Below are 17,739 nucleotides of genomic sequence, written 5' to 3'. Positions count from 1 at the left end.
AGAATAAGAAGTGGGTGGGTGTGAACGTATTGTGTAAACAGTAGTACACCTGTCAGGTATCCCGGGTTTGTAAAACTCACTTTGAATACACCCTCCCTACACTCCTACCCTTGGGGTTGACCCAAGAGGAAAGAGTGTGGCTGGAAACAAGACCACTCTTGTGGGTAGAGTCCAGCCTGCCTCCTAATATCTGAGCGACCTGGAGGATGTCTAATCTCAGCTCCTGGCCTGTAAGATGGCAATATTAGCTCCCTCCTGGGCTGGTGACATGCAGCCTTGTCAAATCATGACTCTGATGAAAGGCTACCCTGAAGGTAAAAGGCTAGAGGCCAGGCAGCCTGGGTCTGCATCCCACTTTGCTGACTGGGAACTTCAAACGTGTGACTTAATCTCTCTGAACTTCAGTCTCCTCGTGTACAAAATGGCTATAAAGAAAATAAATAAATTGGGCTTAGCCTAAGAGATTGGGGATAAATGTGAGGATAAATGTGAATTACACACGAAAAGCACTTTCTGTTCGGAACCGCTCCTGAAACACAGAAAGCATTATGTGCCCTCTCATTGTCATCATGGTTGCTAATAATAAAAATGATTACTATTAAGATATCTGTGCCTTCATGTTAATTGCAGTGTTATTCACAATAGCCAAGATATGGGAAGGACCTAAATGTGCATCTATGGACGAAAGGATAAAGAAGATGTGATACAGACATGTATACATACCTACATATGTATATTACTTAGCCATGAGAAAGAAGAAAATTCTTCCATTTGCATTAAAAGAGATGGACCTCAGGGGCGTTATGCTAAGTTAACTATGTCAGACAGAGAAAGACAAATACTGTCTCATATCACTTCTATATGAAATCTACAAAAGACAAACTCAGAAACTGGGCGTAAAATGATGTTTCAGGGGTTGGGCGTGGGGGGAATGGGGAGATGTTGCTCAGAGGTGACAAGCTCCCAGTTAGAAAATTAGGAAGTTTGGGGATATAATAGTGTACAACATGGTGATTATCCCTAATAATACGGCATCGTGTACTTGAATGTTGTTAGGAGATCTTCAGTGTTCTCAACCACAAAGGAGATACAGTGACTGTGGTAGGAGGGAGGATGTAGCTAATACAATGGTGGTAATCATTTTATAATTCATGCATGTATCAAATCAATGCATTGTATATCTTATACTTATACAGTGTTATGTGTCAATTTCAGCTACAATTGTAGCTGAAAAAAATACCAGTAAACAAGTCTTCCCATAAAAGCAGGAGTGCATCATTTTCAAGAGCTAAGTTTCAGAACTTAGAATGTGACTCCTGATTCTGTTTCATGGAGGAGCTAACAAAGCTGAGAGCAGAGGAAAGGACTTGCCTTGGTTTCCTCATCTGCAAATGAGATTCATCCCAGAGATGTCCCCTCGTAGTGAGGATGACAGGACCCAAGTCAGTAAAATGCTCAGGGTGTAGTCACCCAGCCTGGGGGTGGTCAGCCACTACCTCTGCCCCCACACTTTGGCAGGCAGCCCATGGCCACGGGGGACATGGAACTGCTCCAGACAGCCTGGCCTTAAAGCCCAGACCTGTGGGTGCCCGCCCCCCAGCCACAGGCATGTTGGCCCCTGTTCCAGTGGCTGCCCCATCCTGTGTTTCCTGCCCCCCTCCCGGGCCTTGGCCTAGGATGAAAGGCTAAGGGGGAGGCTGGGAAGTGAGGGTGTGCTGGGTGGGGGTGCAGGAGCACACGGCAGAGCTGGGCCCAGGCCCTGGTGATCTCAAGGCAGAGCTGGGCTCTGTAGGGGGCTAGGTCTTGGGACCCCCACGGAAGAGGCAGGAACCTATGCTGCCACCACCACTTGTGGGTAGGGACACCAGACTGCAGGCAGATCTGGCCCAACAGTTCCCCCAACTCTACTGTGGGACCTTGGAGAAGTCACCTGTTCCAGCAGGGCCTCAGTTTCTCCATTTGTGAAAGGCAAGAATTGGATGAGAAGACTCCTGGTGTCCGTTCCATTGTTGAGTTTTTATTGCTCCCTCTGTCTCTCCGTCTCCTCTGTCTCCTCCCCTACACTGCACGTCTCTCCTCCTGCTCGAGTTCCATCATCCTCTCTATTTCTCTGTGGCTCTCCACTTCTCCCAGCCAGTCACCCTATTTCTCTCCCCCCAATCCTGGTTCCCCTTGCTCCCCCTGGACCCCAGGTTCCACTGGCAGAACCGCTTAGTCTGCCCAAATTGGTTGAGGGTGCCTTCTGTGCCAGGCCCCATGCTCGGTGCTAGGGTCCAGCAGAGCACAAAAAATGGGGTTCGGAGCTTCCCCAAGGAAGTTCTGAGATGGCCAGGCATGTTCCCAACCACCAGCTCTGTCCCTGGGGTCAGGGCGTGGAGGGGAGTTTCTACAGGCAGGTCAGGGAAGAGCAGGGGAAGGATCTGGGCCTAATATGGGTAGAGGAACAGGACTCGGGCTTTGAACATTCAACTCATCTGAACACAGCCCCCCCACCCCACGCCTCTATCCTGACTTCTATACCTGGGGCAGAAAGTCAGGCCAGAGCCAAGGTCAGATAGCATGAGAATGAAGCAGACAGGCTCCCCAGGCCAGCCTGTGGGGGCAGTTCCTGGCTCTGATCTCTCCGTCAGAAAGCTCACTTGGCCCATCTGTGAAATGGGCACTAAAAGTACCAAATAAGGTGGGTCACCCTGGGGCTTGACCAAGACTATGTAGTGGGTAGAGCGTGTCTGCAGCTGCAAACTCGAACACTCAGCAGGTGGGGCTGTTAACATCACACTCACGTCTGCCCTTACAAAGCATCTTCCGATCTGCTGTGCTCCTTATCTCCCAAATATCCCACCCCCTGGAGCTCCCCAGTATTGGGACCCCGCGGGCCCAGCACAGCTGGGGTATTAGAGACAGGCCTCTGGCTAGGGGCCAGGCCCAGGGCAAGGTGGAGTGGCAGCTGGCCAGGGTTTCTGCTGTGCGAGCTGGGCTCACAATGGAAAGTGCTGCCCTCCACAGTAACCCAGGCAAGGTCAGGGCCCCAGGGGCCTCTCCCTGCCCCGAATGTGCTGAGCCAGCTCCTGCTTTATGCCACAGACCATGGGCCCTGGTGTCTGCCAGACTATAAAATGGGGGGTCGGTCCCCAGTCACCCAATGCACCAGCCCGCCCGCCTGACCACCTGCCTGTCCTTCAGCAGGAAGTAGCAGGTCCCCAGGTAAGAAGGGGACCCAGCAGCTGCTGAGAGCCCCAGGGGAGGGGACAAAAGCGGAGAGGGGAGGCAGAGAGAGGGGGAGCAGGAGAGAACCATAACAGAAGAGAGAGAAAGGCGGGGGGGGGGGGGGGAGAAAAAAGTAAGCAGAGAGAGGAAGAGAGGGAGTGAGGAGAGAGAGGGAGAGAGGGAGAGAACATCAACATCCCCAGGAAGGAAGGAAGCCAACTGCCAATTCAAGGGAATGTTGATTCACAGAAGGACATAGGAGTTGTTGGGGGGGTAAGCAAGAGCTTGCAAGTCACAGATGTGGTGCAGATGTCTGACTTGCCCAGGGTGGGCAGAGCACAGCGAAGAAACTACAGTCCTCAGGGGAGGTGGGGGAGGACGAGATTCTTCTTACAGAAAGTGTTCAGGAGTCAGCTGGACCAGAGGGTTTCCATCTGTGCTGCCCGGGAATCCTCAAATCCCCAGAAATTGTCTCCAAAATGAAAGGGGGGCCCAGGACAAGATGTTCTTCACTTAGTAGCGTCCACGCCCCCAAAACAATGAGGAACTAGACGCATTGACCAGAGCCCTCTCCAGCCAGCACCCATGCAGTCGTGGTGCCCATTTCAGAAAACCCCCAACACTGAATCCTTCCTTTTGGCTCCCCCTTCATGCCCCAGTCCCAGGCTTGTGTCTGCATCCACACACCCATTCCTGGACTACGCCAGAGGGAACAGAGTCAGGATCCAGCATGCATTCATCCCCTGAACAGGTGTCATTGGAGAATCTCCTACAGGAGATGCTGCTGGGCCAAGTGCTGGGGACCGAGGGGTGGATTCATCGGAATAAGGAAACGTCAGAGTGATTAATAACCAGATTGCTGGGTCCATCTGCTTGGGTCGAAACCCAAATCTTCACTCTGAGCAGCGGTGTGCACTTGGGTGGGTCACTTCCCCTCTCTGAGCTCAGAGGGGACGCCATGGCACTCACTGAGTGACATCAGCCTTCACTCATAGGCGTTAACAAGCCTGGTGTACCCTAAAAACTCCCAGAGCGATCATGTTGTTGTTAACCTGGTGGGGCTGATTGGTATCACACCAACAGAGAAACGACGGTAAGCGGTGTGCACAGCTACGGGACGCAAAGGAAGAACAGAGCGGGGAACAGGGATGGAAGGGAAGGTGTGGCTGGTGGAAGGACCGGCAGGAAGGCATTTCAAGGATGCATGGTCCCTAGATCACAATTTTAGAAAGAGAAGAGAGAAAATGAGTTCAAAGGAGGCTGCAAACACCTAGTGGTGGGATGTGAGAGTGGGGGACAGCTTGAGGGTGCCATCCCTGAGTGACCTAGGCCAAAGTTTTCTTTATAGGGGTTTGCAGGTGGGGACCATGTCTCAGGCTGTGAAGGCCTCCGCTACGGCTGCTGTGAACCCAGGGCCTGATGGGAAGGGGAAGGGCACCCCGGCCACGGGACCTGCCCCTGGCCCCGCCCTGGCCCCAGCCTCCGTGCCAACGACCAAAGCTGGGGACCTCCCTCTTGGCAGCTACAAGGTACACACCCTGAGGTATAGGGGATGGGCTCCACCCCTGCACGTCCTCCCCTCTGCTCCCCTCTCCCCTTCCCTGCTCTTCCCCTCCCCTTTCCCTCCTCCCTCTCCACTTGGGCCACCCAGCCAGCCTGCACCAGCCTGTGCTCAGAGTTTCTCAAAAGTGAGAAACCACCAGCCCTCCCCAGAGGTACTCTAGGAGCAGCAGGTGGCCTCAGACCTTCCTGAAAATTCTTCAAAGCAGAGAGGACTGAAAGAACTTCCCCAGTCCCTGGGGTTGAGGTTGGTCTGGTTTCAGAGCTGGGGTCATATCACAACGCTGGGTTAGGGACAAGTTCCCACGGGGTCCACACCTGACTGGCTTTTGTCGTTTCATTACTTCATTAATCACTCATTTGTATTTAACCTTGACTAATATATAACAGTTGCCTGCAAACTCACTCCCACCCCCATTAAAAGCCAGAACCCGGTAAACACCCTCTAACCCTGAAGTCTCCCCCATGAGCCCACCACTCCTCTCCCCTACTCAAGGCAACTGCCACTGTCACCTCTCCCCGCCATCCACCTGCGTGCATTTTTACACAGTATTCCTTTGAAAGAAATTCCTTTATTGGCGTTTTACACGTTTTTAAACTTCTTGAAATACGCCATATGCAATCATTCTGGGTTTTAATCTTTCCTTTTCACCTACTACGAGATTGCTAATTCTGTCAGTCGTGTTGGCAACTGTCTGATACTTCAGAATGGGACCATCGGGTGGGTTTTAGCTCTGCTGTGGAGCATGCTGTGGCCAGGATGTCCTTATCTACATCTCCTGAGGCCCACCCACCAGAAGTCCTCTTGGAAGGACAAGTGTAGGAGCAAAGTGCTAGGTCAAGAGTATGTGGAATTCCTCCTGGTAGAGCTGGGGAAACTGAGGTCTGGAGAAGAAAGGCACTTGCCTCAGTTGACGTGAGTGGCAAGGTTTTCCCAACTTGGGACAACAAGCAGATGTGAAAACCCAATACAGTGGAGGCTCAGTGAAGCAGCGATTAGCCCAGGTTCAATGCAGAGGCCCCCAGGTTGAGGCAGGTAGACTGGCGAGTGTTTTCTGAGCCTCAGCTCTATGGCAGATACTGAGGCCAAGGCTGGAAGTGCAGAATTAGATCAACCCCACACCCTGCCCTGGAGGAGCCCTTGGTCGTTGGAGGTTGAATAAAGGGGGAGAGGGGGTGCATAGAGAGAGACCCGGAAGCAAAGCAGCAGTGACTATTACTTGTGCTAATAATAGCAGGCTAAGCACCATGCAAGAGCACTCAACCAAGCCCACATGGGGCAAGAGCATCAGGGAAGACTTCCTGGAGGAGGTGACATCTGAGCCTGGAGCAGGACAGGGAACATGAACTCCAGGGTGGGGATGTATGGTGGAGAGGGCACTCCAGGAAGAAGGAACAGCAGAGGAAGGAAGGAACCAACGAAGGAAGGAAGGACGGGCCATCAGTCCTTAATGATGGTGCAGACCCTAAGCTCAGAAGTGGAAGGGAGGGAGGACAGGACTGTTTCCCAGAATTTCGCTCATGGCCCACTCTTGTATGATCTGCTTTTATTTATGTAGGTACTTAACAAAGTCTTGGCCTGGAGCCTCTCCAGATGGGAAGTGTACCCCCCCACACTCTACACTCCTTTCCCCTGGGGATGGGGATATTCTCTCTCCTGCAGCTGGTGGTCTTCGAGCAGGAGAACTTCCAGGGCCGTCGTGTAGAATTCTCTGGGGAGTGCTTGAACCTGGGAGACCGTGGCTTTGACCGAGTGCGCAGCCTCATTGTCACGTCGGGACCGTGAGTGTGGGGCGGGGGGGGGGACGTTCCCAGTGCCAGGGTAAAATAATAATAAGGAAACACAGCAGTGGCCATGCACTGGGCACCTGCTGCTTGCCCCACCACTGTGTTAGCCGAAGCACATCTATCATTTCCAGTCCTCACTTCAAACCCAGGAAGAGGTATTATTCCCCTTCCCATTTTACAGATAGAGAAACTGAGGTTCAGAGAGGGAATTTGGTCAGCATCAGGTTACACTCAGGGAGTCATGATTCTGGGGGAGAAATGCTATCTCTCTATAGGAAACCTGAGGCGCTGAGGGCAGGAGGAGACCAGACGGCCAAGGACCCATAAGCTGACCCCTCTCCTGGGCATCAAGCAGCCCTACAAGAAATAATAAGCTTCTGTTGAACACCCACAAGGTGCCAGACACTGACCAAGGGCCTTACCTAGATGATCGCTGTGTAAGGCAGGGACTATTCTTATGCCCATTTGACAGTTGGGGAAACAGAGGCTTAGATGCAGTGGTAAGTGGCAGAGCCTGGAATCAACTCAGGTCAATCCTGTCATCCACAGTGCTACTCCACTGCCTGCCCCTGCCTCTCTGGGCTTCTCTGGGCCTTAGGGACCCCCATGTAAAGCAGGAGCACTTGTCCCTTGCACAAAGTGGCTATACCAGCTCCAACCCCTGTGGGCTGATGTCAGCGCACAGAACAAGACCCACATGGCCCTTTAGCCTCTTGTCTCACCGGCCTCAAACCCCCAAAGGCTATGCCCCTCCTATATGCCCAGCAACGTGGGCCTGCAGTACAAAGCGCAGAGATGGGCTTTGAAGTCAGTCAGGCCTGAGTTCTAGTCTTAACTCCCTCAGTCACCTTGTACAGTCTCTGAGCCTCAGTTTCCTCATCTCTGAAATGGGGAGACTAATGGTCCCCACTAACCTCCCCTGGATTATGCCAAGGCCTGGAGGAGATAAGGCAGCATGGGCCTGGCCCTTTGTGAGTGTCCCAACATAGCGAGTGACAGGGACAACTGTTTACCCTCTCCACTGTCCTATGAGTTCAACCAAGTCACCCTGGTCCACGGGTCGGTGGTGGGGAGGGACGCCCTTTTGCCTCCTGCGCCCACCCCCAACCCAGTTTGGTCAACACAGTCTGAGCCCCACCCCCAGCCCCAAAGCCCAGCTGGGAACAGAAGCTGCGGATGTGGCCAATTTGGGTTTTGGGGCTTTTTTTGGTGACAGTGACTCAAACCCAGAGTATTTCTCCTCCAGCAAAGAAGCAGCTGGTTTTCAGTGTGTGTTCTGGGGCTGCGCCATAGGAAAGAGAACAGGGGCTGTGGTCAGTGTCACACAGCCTTGGGTCTGTGTCAGGCCCCTCAGGGCTGTGGGAGAGACTGCAGTAGAACAAGGATGGAGAGGGTGAGGTGGGCAGGGGAAGGGAGGGGGAGGGGTGCCCTCAACCCAGAAGTGGGGAAAGGGGCAGGGCGTGAAACTTAGGAGCCTTCATCCTGACCCCTGACAGCATCCCAGGACCTTTGCTGGTGACTTTACCCCTCTGAGGCTCGGTTTCCATATCCGTAACTTAATATCCCTGCCCTACTTCTCTCCTTGCTCAGAAGGCTCCAGGGAGCTATAGGAGAGGAGAAAAGATGTTGAAAGAAATATTTACAGTTCCTCATTCTTATAACAGGTTCTCACTGGGTGTTATGACTCCCAGAGTTATGACAGGGCTGAATTTGGGGAGAGGTGGGCAGGGTGGCAAGATCAGTATCTGTCCTTCCATAAATTCGGACCTCCAGCAGCTGTCCTCCCTTTTTAACCATCAAAGATAGTATTCATTGGGCTTTCTCTGCACTGGACTTGCTATGTGCATTCCTTTTTAGACCTTCATAACCTCCTAACAAGGTACATGTCATCTTTCCTCCCATCTCCTGAGACTTACTGAGTTTGAGTGGCTTGCCCAAAGTCATGCAGCAAATAAATGATAAGCTGGAATTAGAACTTAGGTCTGTCTGTTTCCAGAGTCCATGCTCTTATCTCCTGACTGGCACCATTTTCCAAGACTTCCTTCCCATCCACCCACCCATCCATCCATCATCCATCTACTTACCATTCATTTATCCATCTGTTTATGCATCCATCCATCCATTCATTTTCCATTTATTTATCCATCTGCTTACTGCTCTCCCTCCTTCCTTCTAGCCATCCATCCATCCATCCAGATTCCTATTATGCATCTATATATCTACCTATCCACCCACCTCTCCATCCATTCACCTACCCATCCACTCAACCATTACTCACTCCATCCATCCATCCATCCATCCATCCATCCATCCTCCATCTACTTACCATTCATTTTTCCATCCGTCTGTCCATCCATCCTTCCAACCATTCATTTTTCATTTATTCATCCATCGGCTTCCTACTTTCCCTCCTTCCCTCTATCCATCCATCCACCCAGCCATCTGTCCTTTTACGCATCTACCTGCCTACCCACCCAACCCCCTACCTATCCATTCATCTACCCATCCACTCAACCATTACCCCTTCCTTCCTTCCCTCCTTTCTTCCCGCCTTCCTTCCTTCCTTCCTTCCCTCCTTTTCTTGTCTACTCCAGATCAAGCGGGGCTGAGGCAGATTCCCCTCTATTCTAGGAGCACAACTCCATCTTCAAGTCTGTCACTCCAGGGCAGGTTGGCTCACTCCTCAGACAAAGGCCTGATGCTCCTGGGACTCACTATGTTTCAGACCATGGTGGCAGCTCATCCCCCACCTACTTCTGGGTTGAGGAAGCTCTCAAGGAGACAATACTAATGTCAGTGTTTCTCTTGTTCCCTGAGAACTCCTGAATGCATGTAAAGCAAAGCTTACCTCAAACTTCTCATCAACTTCCCCAGGACCAGGGGGTCCCTTTAACACAAGTTCACTTCCCATCCTTAATGAGGCTGCACTGGGAAAGCCAGGAAAGCCCCATTTGACTTCAAACTTGTAATCAGTTCTCTTAGAGGACTGAACAGCTTCAAACGCAGTCACATTTAATTCACAGAGTTATCTGAGAGTTGGCTGTTACTACCAGTTCCCTCTAACTGCCCCCATAGCAATTACCACGTGGGTTCCGTATTCCAAGCCAGTCCTTATCAAACATAGGATTCAGGCACCTGTATCGACTTTCCCCATACCCTTGAATTTCCAGGACTGTTATTTATTTAATGTATTTCATTTTAAGTGACCCTTTGAACACAAATAAATACATTTTTTAAAGAACCTTTACATCACTTGCACAAATAGAAAGTCAGCATCCCTTGCAATAAGTAACAGGTATCCATAAAAAATGAATGCAACAAACATAAAACCAGGCTATTATACCGTTGTCTGCTTAAGGCTCTGGGCAGGCAGCTGTTCTTGCCTTGTTACAGAAAGAGAGGCTAGCGAGTGTCAAAGGTCCATCAGCATCCAACAGAGACTTTCTCCTAGCTGTAATCAGGTTTAAAATAAAATTGTCTTCTTATGTCTATTTTATTACTCCAGGTTCTTGGAGTACTTAAATGATGAGAATCTCACAACTGGGGAAACATTTTGCTTACATAATGACACACACTATCTCATTTAATCCTCGACCAATTCCAAAAAAATAGGCATGTTAGTTGAAGAAACCAAGGCTCAGAGAGGCAGAATCCTTTGCCCATAGTCACACAGCCAGTAAGTAACCTAGCCTACGGTCAAACCCACTGGTCTTGGGGCTGCCTTGCAAGGGTGTGGGGAAGGCTTCCGCTGATGGTTTCTCTCCTTCTTGCCTTTACTCCTCCCGGCCCCCCTATCATTCTATCCATCCCTCTTACATCCAGCTGGGTCGCCTTTGAGCAGTCCAGCTTCCGGGGAGAGATGTTTGTCCTGGAGAAGGGCGAGTATCCGCGCTGGGACACGTGGTCAAGCAGCTACCGCAGTGACAGGCTCATGTCCTTCCGGCCTATCAAGATGGTGAGTGGCTCTGAGCCGGTCCTGGGGATCAATGGGGAGGGCAGGAGCAGGTGTCAGGTGTGATGGCAGGTGAGAGAATGTGGGACAAGCAGGAGAAAGGAGGAGGAATGGCAGGCAGGGTGGCGTGACGGCCAAGGGCGCTGGGCTCTGGTGCTCATCGATCCTTTTTTTTTTTTTTTTTAAGATTTTATTTATTTACTTGACAGAAAGATAGATCACAAGTAGGCAGAGAGAGAGGGGGAAGCAGGCTACCTGCCGAGCAGAGAGCCTGATGCGGAGCTCGATCCCAGGACCCTGGGATCACGACCTGAGCTGAAGGCAGAGGCTTAACCCACTGAGCCACCCAGGTGCTCTGTTCATTGATTCCTAAGATGGCCCTGGAATCCAGCCCCTGCTAGGAGCCCTGGACAAGTGAGAAAAATGAACCCTGCTTTTTTCCCCATTCCCTGCTGTTTTTGAGAGTCCATACCCCAGCAGTCAGAGCTAGAAACTTCAGTGTCTCCCTTGCTTCTGTTTGTGGAATGTTTCTAATTCCTGACTGCACATTAGACCCTCCTAAGAGGTTTTGAAAATCCCAGTGCTTATCCAACACATCAAACATGCAGGTTCAAGCTTGTGTGGGTGCTGAGAAGACTGATATTGTAGAAAGGCGCCTTAAACTTCATGATGTTAAGACAATATACTGAGTGAGTTCCTTTATAATATTTAACTGAATTAAATGGTATAATTTAAAGAAGACTCAAAGCCAAGATCAGTGGCTCAGTGGTGTTATCCCTAAGAAATTCAGTTTTTGTTTTTGTTTTTTCAGAATTGTGCTGATTACGACTCATGAGCCAGCTATGTCTTCATTCACTAGGGTTGATTTCCAGTGATAACCAACTTTTGCCTCCATGATGGGAATTTCCTTTTTTTTAAAAAAATATTTTATTTATTTATTTTGAAAGAGAGAGAGAAAGAGAGAGAGAGAGAAACAAGCCAGGAGGAGCAACTGAGGAAGAGGGAGACTCCCCACCAAGGAGGAAGCCAGATTCGGGGCACAATCCCAGGACTCTGGGATCACGACCCAAACTGAAGGCAGACGCTTAACTGACTGAGCCACCCAAGTGCCCCCATGATAGGAATTTCCATAAAGAACATTCATGAATGTCCATGATGCCAACTGTTTTGGTTTTACCAAACTTATCTTAATGGATTGTTCAACCACAGCATTCCCGATGTATTTCTCAGAATTTGGGACTCAGTTATCAGGCTATAATGAACCCTTTGTAAGAATTTATGGATTCATCTTGGGGTGACTGGGTATCTCAGTCAGTTAAGATCCGACTGTTGATTTCAGCTCAGGTCGTAATCTCAGAGTCGTGACATCTGGCCCCACATCTGGCTCCCATGCTGGGTGTGGAGTTTGCTTAAGACTCTCTCTCTCCCTCTGATCCCTCCCCCACCTCCCCATGCTCGATGCTTGTGCATGCTCTCTCTCTCTCAAAAAAAAAAAAAAAAAAAAAGGAAAAGAAAAGAATTCATAGATTTATCTCTTAGTCAATGGTTTAAAGGCAATATCTGTCAACAAAGCTTGTTTGGAGGACAGGCCAGTCAGGGCATTTTCAGAAGCCTCCAGAGCTTTACTGTCCAATACTGTAGGCAGTAGCCATATGGGACTGTTGAGAGCTTAAACCATAACTAGTCTGAATAGAGAAGTGCACTTAGATGTGCCAGGGTTTGAATACACAGTGAAAAATAAATAAGAATATAACTAGCTGGTTAATGTTGCTATATTGGTTGCATATTGAAATTATAATCGATTGGACATATTCGCTTACCTAAAATATGTAACTAGGAAAAAACAAATCCAGCGCCTGGGCCCCACCCCAGACCAATTAAGTCGGAATGTCTGGGGCTGGGTCCCAGGCACTGGTATCTTTTTCATGTCCAGCAGGTAGTCTCTGCGTAGCCAGGCCTGAGAGCAGGCCTCTCCTCTCCATCCCAGCCACTGCCCTGCTGTAGGCCACCGTTATCTATCTCTTCCCTGGGCAGCTCCTCCCTCCCTGCTGGGTTTCCTGACTCCTTCCTTCCCAGCACTGGCTCCTGGGAAATTAGACAGATGTCTCCTCTGACCATCTTCCATTTATAGTCTTGCATTCAAACCACTGTGGGTTGAGCTCTTCCTGCGAGGCTCCATTGCACGCTCTGGGTACATGACTCTCCATGGGACAGGCAAAGTACCCGCTCTCCCGGGAGGCAGCTGCTGAAAACTTAATCACAGAAATCAATCTATAAGCACAAAGTTCGTGCCCATGCTGCACAGGGGCCATGTCAAGTGCTGGGAAAGCAGGAAAGGAGAGTAGGGCTCTGATGGGGGTGGGAGGGGGGGGTGGAAGCAGTCCAGGGGTGCTCAGGGAAGCCAGCTCCTGGAGAAGGAGAATGGAGTCAGCCACAGGAAGCCTAGAAGGCGTCTCCACTGCAAAGTGAGTTCCGTTGTCCCTGAAGCATGGATGAACAAGGTGTAGAGGAACCGGAAAAGACCTGTGACTGTGGCCCAGGGACCGCAAGGGAGAAGGATGCAAGAGGGGAGGGGAGGAATGAAATGCTTCCCTGAAAGGTTCTGCCTCTCACTGGCTATGTGACGTCGATCAAAAATCCTGACCTCTCTGAGTCTCTGCCTCTCTGGCCATAGTGATACCAATAATGCATAAATGGTTTGGTAGCACCTGGCATATGCCAGGCATTGTGCTAAGGGTAATGTATGGATTACTTTGATTTTAATCCTCATGACAATGCCATAGAATCAAGGCTGCTATCCCCTTTCCCCAGATGAGAAGGGCCCTTCCAGGCTGCACAGTGGCAATCCTGGGCAAGTCCCACGGTGACCCAAGCGGACTCAGCTCTCTCTCTCTCCACATCCACGAGGCCCTTCAAAGTTACTTCTCTTTGCCCCATTCATACTTCATATGCTTGACCGAGTCTCTTTTTCTCTAGGATTCCCAGGAGCACAAGATCTGCCTGTTTGAAGGTGCCAACTTCAAGGGCAACACCATGGAGATCCAGGAGGACGACGTGCCCAGTCTCTGGGTCTATGGCTTCTGTGACCGGGTGGGCAGCGTGAAGGTCTCCAGTGGAACGTAAGCACCCCTCCAGCCAGGCCCTTGGCTTCTGCGGCAAGCCCAGACAGACTCAAAGGCTGTTCTCCTTATAGGATATAACATCGGGTGCATAGGAAAAGGCCACATGGCTACTCCCAAATTCTCCCAGGGCTGGTGCCTGGGATTCCACCCACAGAACTTTCTTCCTCTGGAGAGTGGATTTGTACTTTGACGAATTACATGCCAATGGAAAAAAAAAAAAAAAACAACCCGGCAACTGGTTCTAAAAAGACGGAAGGTGGAGAGAATAAACACTTCTAGACCCAGTTTGGGGTTGGAGAAAAAAGTGATACAGGCAGACTGGATACAGGTCCATGAGTCTATATGTGTTCAGGAAAGACCATACTCAGGGAAATCCAGAGCCTCTGGGGAAATGAGCAGAGTGATTTCTTTCTTTTTTTCTTTCTTTTCTTTTCTTTCTTTCTTTTTTTTTTTTTTTTTAAAGATTTTATTTATTTATTTGACAGAGATCACAAGTAGGCAGAGAGGCAGGCAGAGAGAGAGGAGGAAGCAGGTTCTCTTTGGAACAGAGAGCCTGATGTGGGGCTTGATCCCAGAACCCTGAGATCATGACCTGAGCCAAAGGCTTTAACTCACTGAGCCATTCAGGCACCCCGAGCAGAGTGATTTCTGAGAGACAAGATTGTGCATGCAGGGGCACTGACCAATCACCGAGGTACTGTGAGACCTGGGTGAGCCCTGTGCCCGTCTCTGTGCCTCATATTTCCCATCTGCTCAATGGGCACATCAGACTCCCTGATCGAAAAGCGTCTTTTGTCCAAACTCTTCAGATTTGAAGCTTTCAAAACAGAGCCCCGAGACCTCATTTCTTTGAGAACACAGAGGAGGACTGGATGCCCCGAGGAGGTCCTGTACCTCTGATAAACCGTGCCAGACACTCCTGGTCTCCTGCAGTCAAATATAGGGCTTCTGTCTCTCACCCAAACTCTGAGTTCCTGTAACAGCATCAGACAAGCTTTTTGCTTGGCCTTTCTTCTTCCCTGAAGCCCGCATGAAATTTGCTAAGCATGGCCTGTAAGCCCAGCAATGTACCAGGACACTGGGGGAGGCAGGAATGAACAAGGCTCAATTCCTGCCTTCAGGGAGCTCACTCAGCTCAGCAGGGAGGCCCACATATCCCCATGAGATTATGTCTGGCAACACTGGGTCAGAGATGGTCCACACAGCAGGTCAGAGGAGGACGGGAGGTTTCTGGGATCTGGATACGCAGGCTGGAGTGGAGGGCAGGTCAGAGGTTTATCTGAGGGGGCTAGAACTTAAAGCCCACTTTGAAAAACGGGGAGGCAGTGTGTGGGAAAGGCCTGGACAGACCCTCCCAGCACAGACAATGGCAGAAGTCAGAAATGAATCATTCATGATAACTACCCCCCAAGCACTATGCGAATTCATTCTCAGTGAATAGCAGGGAAACTTTGTAACAAACCGATGCTACAGGTGTATTAGCATCATTTCACAGACAGCAAGCTGGAGTTCTGATAAGCCCTCCACTTTGATTCTCACAGCTAGCAAGAGGCAGAGCTAGGATCTGAACCGAGGTATGGCTGATACCAGAATGTGCGTTCCTGACCACTACTTATAAATTCACTTACATACAAAGGAAACCATTATTTGGAAGGAGGCTCCTGGTCCTCCTCTGCCTTATGGCTAAGTGATCCCCAAAGCCTATCCTCATCCCTCCCATCCTGTTCTGTAAACCCCGGGTCCCCACCAGTGAGATGCACCTTGATCTCCCTACCCTGTGCGCACACACGCACAGACCCCGTATAATTTGTAAGCGCTTCTGGTACATTTTCTCGTTTCTGCCCCGTAATAAACTAGCCCTAGTGACCACTCCCACTTTCTAGTAGGGGAAACCAACGTCTTTTAGAGAGGTCTGTAGGAAGCCCCAGGAAGGGACAAAGCCAGGACAGAGGAGCTGCGCCCTCTTCCCGTGACCCGAGCCCAGAAAGGATGGAAAGAGGATTGCTGGTGGAAAACTGACCCGTCCGCGCTGGGGTCCGGGTCCCTGGCAGGTAGTCTGGCCGTCTCCACCCTGTCCTTCTTGCTTCTCTCCCAGCTGGGTCGGCTATCAATATCCCGGCTACCGTGGGTACCAGTACCTCCTGGAGCCCGGCGACTTCCGGCACTGGAACGAGTGGGGGGCCTTCCAGCCGCAGATGCAGGCTGTGAGGCGCCTGCGCGACAGGCAGTGGCACCGTGAGGGCTGCTTCCCGGTCCTGGCCGCCGAGCCCCCCAAGTAAATCCATACCTTCCTCTTCTCCCTTGCCCTCTGCCCCTCCCTCAGACTCAGTTTCCCCATCTTTCCCGTGCAAATAAAAGTTCCTAAAGCCAAAATGTCTCTTGGATCTGTGCATAGATGTGAGTTTTGGGCCTCCCCCCCCCCATCATTGCCGACGTGTGACTTCCTCGTTCTTTTTTTTTTTTTTTTTCTTTTTCTTTTAAGATTGATCCATTTAGTTTAGAGAGAGAGCGTGTAAGAACATGTATGCAGGCAAAGGGGCAGAAGGAGAGGGAGAGAATTCCAAGCTGGCTTCCCACTGAATGGGGAGCCCAACATAGGGCACGATCCCAGGACCCTGAGATCATGACCTGAGCCGAGGGCAGGTGCTTAAATGACTGAGCTACCCAGGCGCCCCATCCTCAGTGTTAATAATTACGTATGCTAGTAATAAAAACAGCAAGTACTGCAAAGTTCTTTACACACATTCTTTTAGTGTACCTTTTGGACTACTCTAGGCGGTGGGTATTATAATCATTCCCATATAACAGGTGAAGAAATTGAGGCTCAGAGAGGGAAAGTGACTTGGTCAAGGTCACACAGCCAGTTGAAATTTGAACCTAGGCAGGCTGGCTGCTGAGCCCACGCTCTTAAACAAATCTGTGGTTTCAAACTCTACTCTTTCATGCACACTCATGATTTTTTGCCTTCTCAGCTTAACACCTGGTGTATTATTTACTCTCTCTCTCTCTCTTGCTCTCTCTTTTCTCTCTCTCTCTCTCTCTCTCTCTCTCTATATATATATATATATATGTGTGTGTGTGTGTGTGTGTGTATATATTTTTTTTTAATAGACCTCCTGTTTTGTGCTTAGAGGCATTGATTTGTAAATAAAGCTTTGTAACACTACAGGAAGTGGAAAATCAGCATCCTACTCCACAGATAGAAAGCAACTGTGTAAATACAATTTTAAGAAGGCCAAGTATCGAACAGACACCACCACCTGCGGAAGGCTCTAAGCCTGTTCCCCACGTGCTCTTTGATAAAATGGTGATTAGCAAGTGTTGGAGAGAGATATGAAAGACATGCTTGCTCCAAACAGAGTTTTTACCCTGATATAATAAAAAAAGATTAAAAAGAGCATTATTTTCTTGTATCTGATGCTGTGTTATTTAATCCTGGGTCCAAGTTCCACTGAGAATCATCTGTCTCACTGTAAGTGGAACATGGCCTGCTCTCTGGAAATCTGTACCAGGCTATATTGACTCCTGTATCAACACTTATTATTGATTGATGTTATTAAACTTTAATCCACACAGGAAGGCTAGGGAAGGTGTTGTCATGGAGGAGGGTATATTTGAGGGGGCCTTGAGGGATGGGACAGGAACTCGCTTGGTAGAGAAGAGGAAAGATAACATTCCAGGCAGAACAAACAGCAGGGAACTTACTACCCCACATGGCACCTTTGTACAAAAGATAAAAAGATGCCTCTTCCTCAAGACACTTGACTGCCATCTGCCAGAATTTATATGTCTGCTGTGTGAATGCAATACCCTTGTGCTGTGCCCAACTTACACAGCTGTACCTGGCCGGCCTGGAGTGCCATGGGAAAGGCACAGAGGTTGAGAGAGTGTGTGGTGAGGCCAGGCCAGGCTTACTGAAATGGAGAGCACTAGCTTGGTGGTTGTGTGGGCAGAAGCGGGGCAGATGAAGCTGGAAAGAAAGGTGGGGCCTCATGACACCCCACTCTGTGGTTTTGCTGAGCTTCAAAGTTGAGGCACCACCTGACTCAGAAGGTCTTGAACTCTGGGGCATGCAGGCTTCCTCTCCCTCCCACCCTCCTTCTCTCCACC

General features: G+C 50.1%; 1 protein-coding gene across 1 annotated transcript; it reads left to right on the top strand.

Annotated features, from left to right (window-relative positions):
* The first annotated feature begins 3,149 nt into the window (after positions 1-3,149).
* Positions 3,150-16,002, top strand: CRYBB1 (crystallin beta B1). Its single transcript, XM_004766536.1, has 6 exons — positions 3,150-3,204; positions 4,556-4,736; positions 6,431-6,549; positions 10,378-10,510; positions 13,484-13,626; positions 15,725-16,002. The coding sequence occupies exons 2-6, from the start codon at positions 4,575-4,577 to the stop codon at positions 15,906-15,908; spliced, it is 741 nt and encodes a 246-aa protein (XP_004766593.1). The 5' UTR covers positions 3,150-3,204; positions 4,556-4,574; the 3' UTR covers positions 15,909-16,002.
* Positions 16,003-17,739: the final 1,737 nt, after the last annotated feature.

This window comes from Mustela putorius, unplaced genomic scaffold (assembly GCF_011764305.1).
Source record: "Mustela putorius furo isolate JIRA1106 unplaced genomic scaffold, ASM1176430v1.1 tig00000578_pilon_pilon_pilon, whole genome shotgun sequence".
In the NCBI taxonomy this organism is placed as follows: domain Eukaryota; kingdom Metazoa; phylum Chordata; class Mammalia; order Carnivora; family Mustelidae; genus Mustela; species Mustela putorius.
The sequence above is the reverse complement of the archived record's forward strand: the minus strand, read 5'-3'. Positions and strand labels throughout refer to the sequence as shown.

Coding starts and splice junctions, on each gene's coding strand:
- CRYBB1 (XM_004766536.1), top strand. CDS start 4,575: ATGTCTCAGGCTGTGAAGGCCTCCGCTACGGCTGCTGTGAACCCAGGG. Junction 4,737..6,430: donor TCCCTCTTGGCAGCTACAAG/GTACACACCCTG, acceptor TCTCTCCTGCAG/CTGGTGGTCTTCGAGCAGGA. Junction 10,511..13,483: donor CCTTCCGGCCTATCAAGATG/GTGAGTGGCTCT, acceptor CTTTTTCTCTAG/GATTCCCAGGAGCACAAGAT.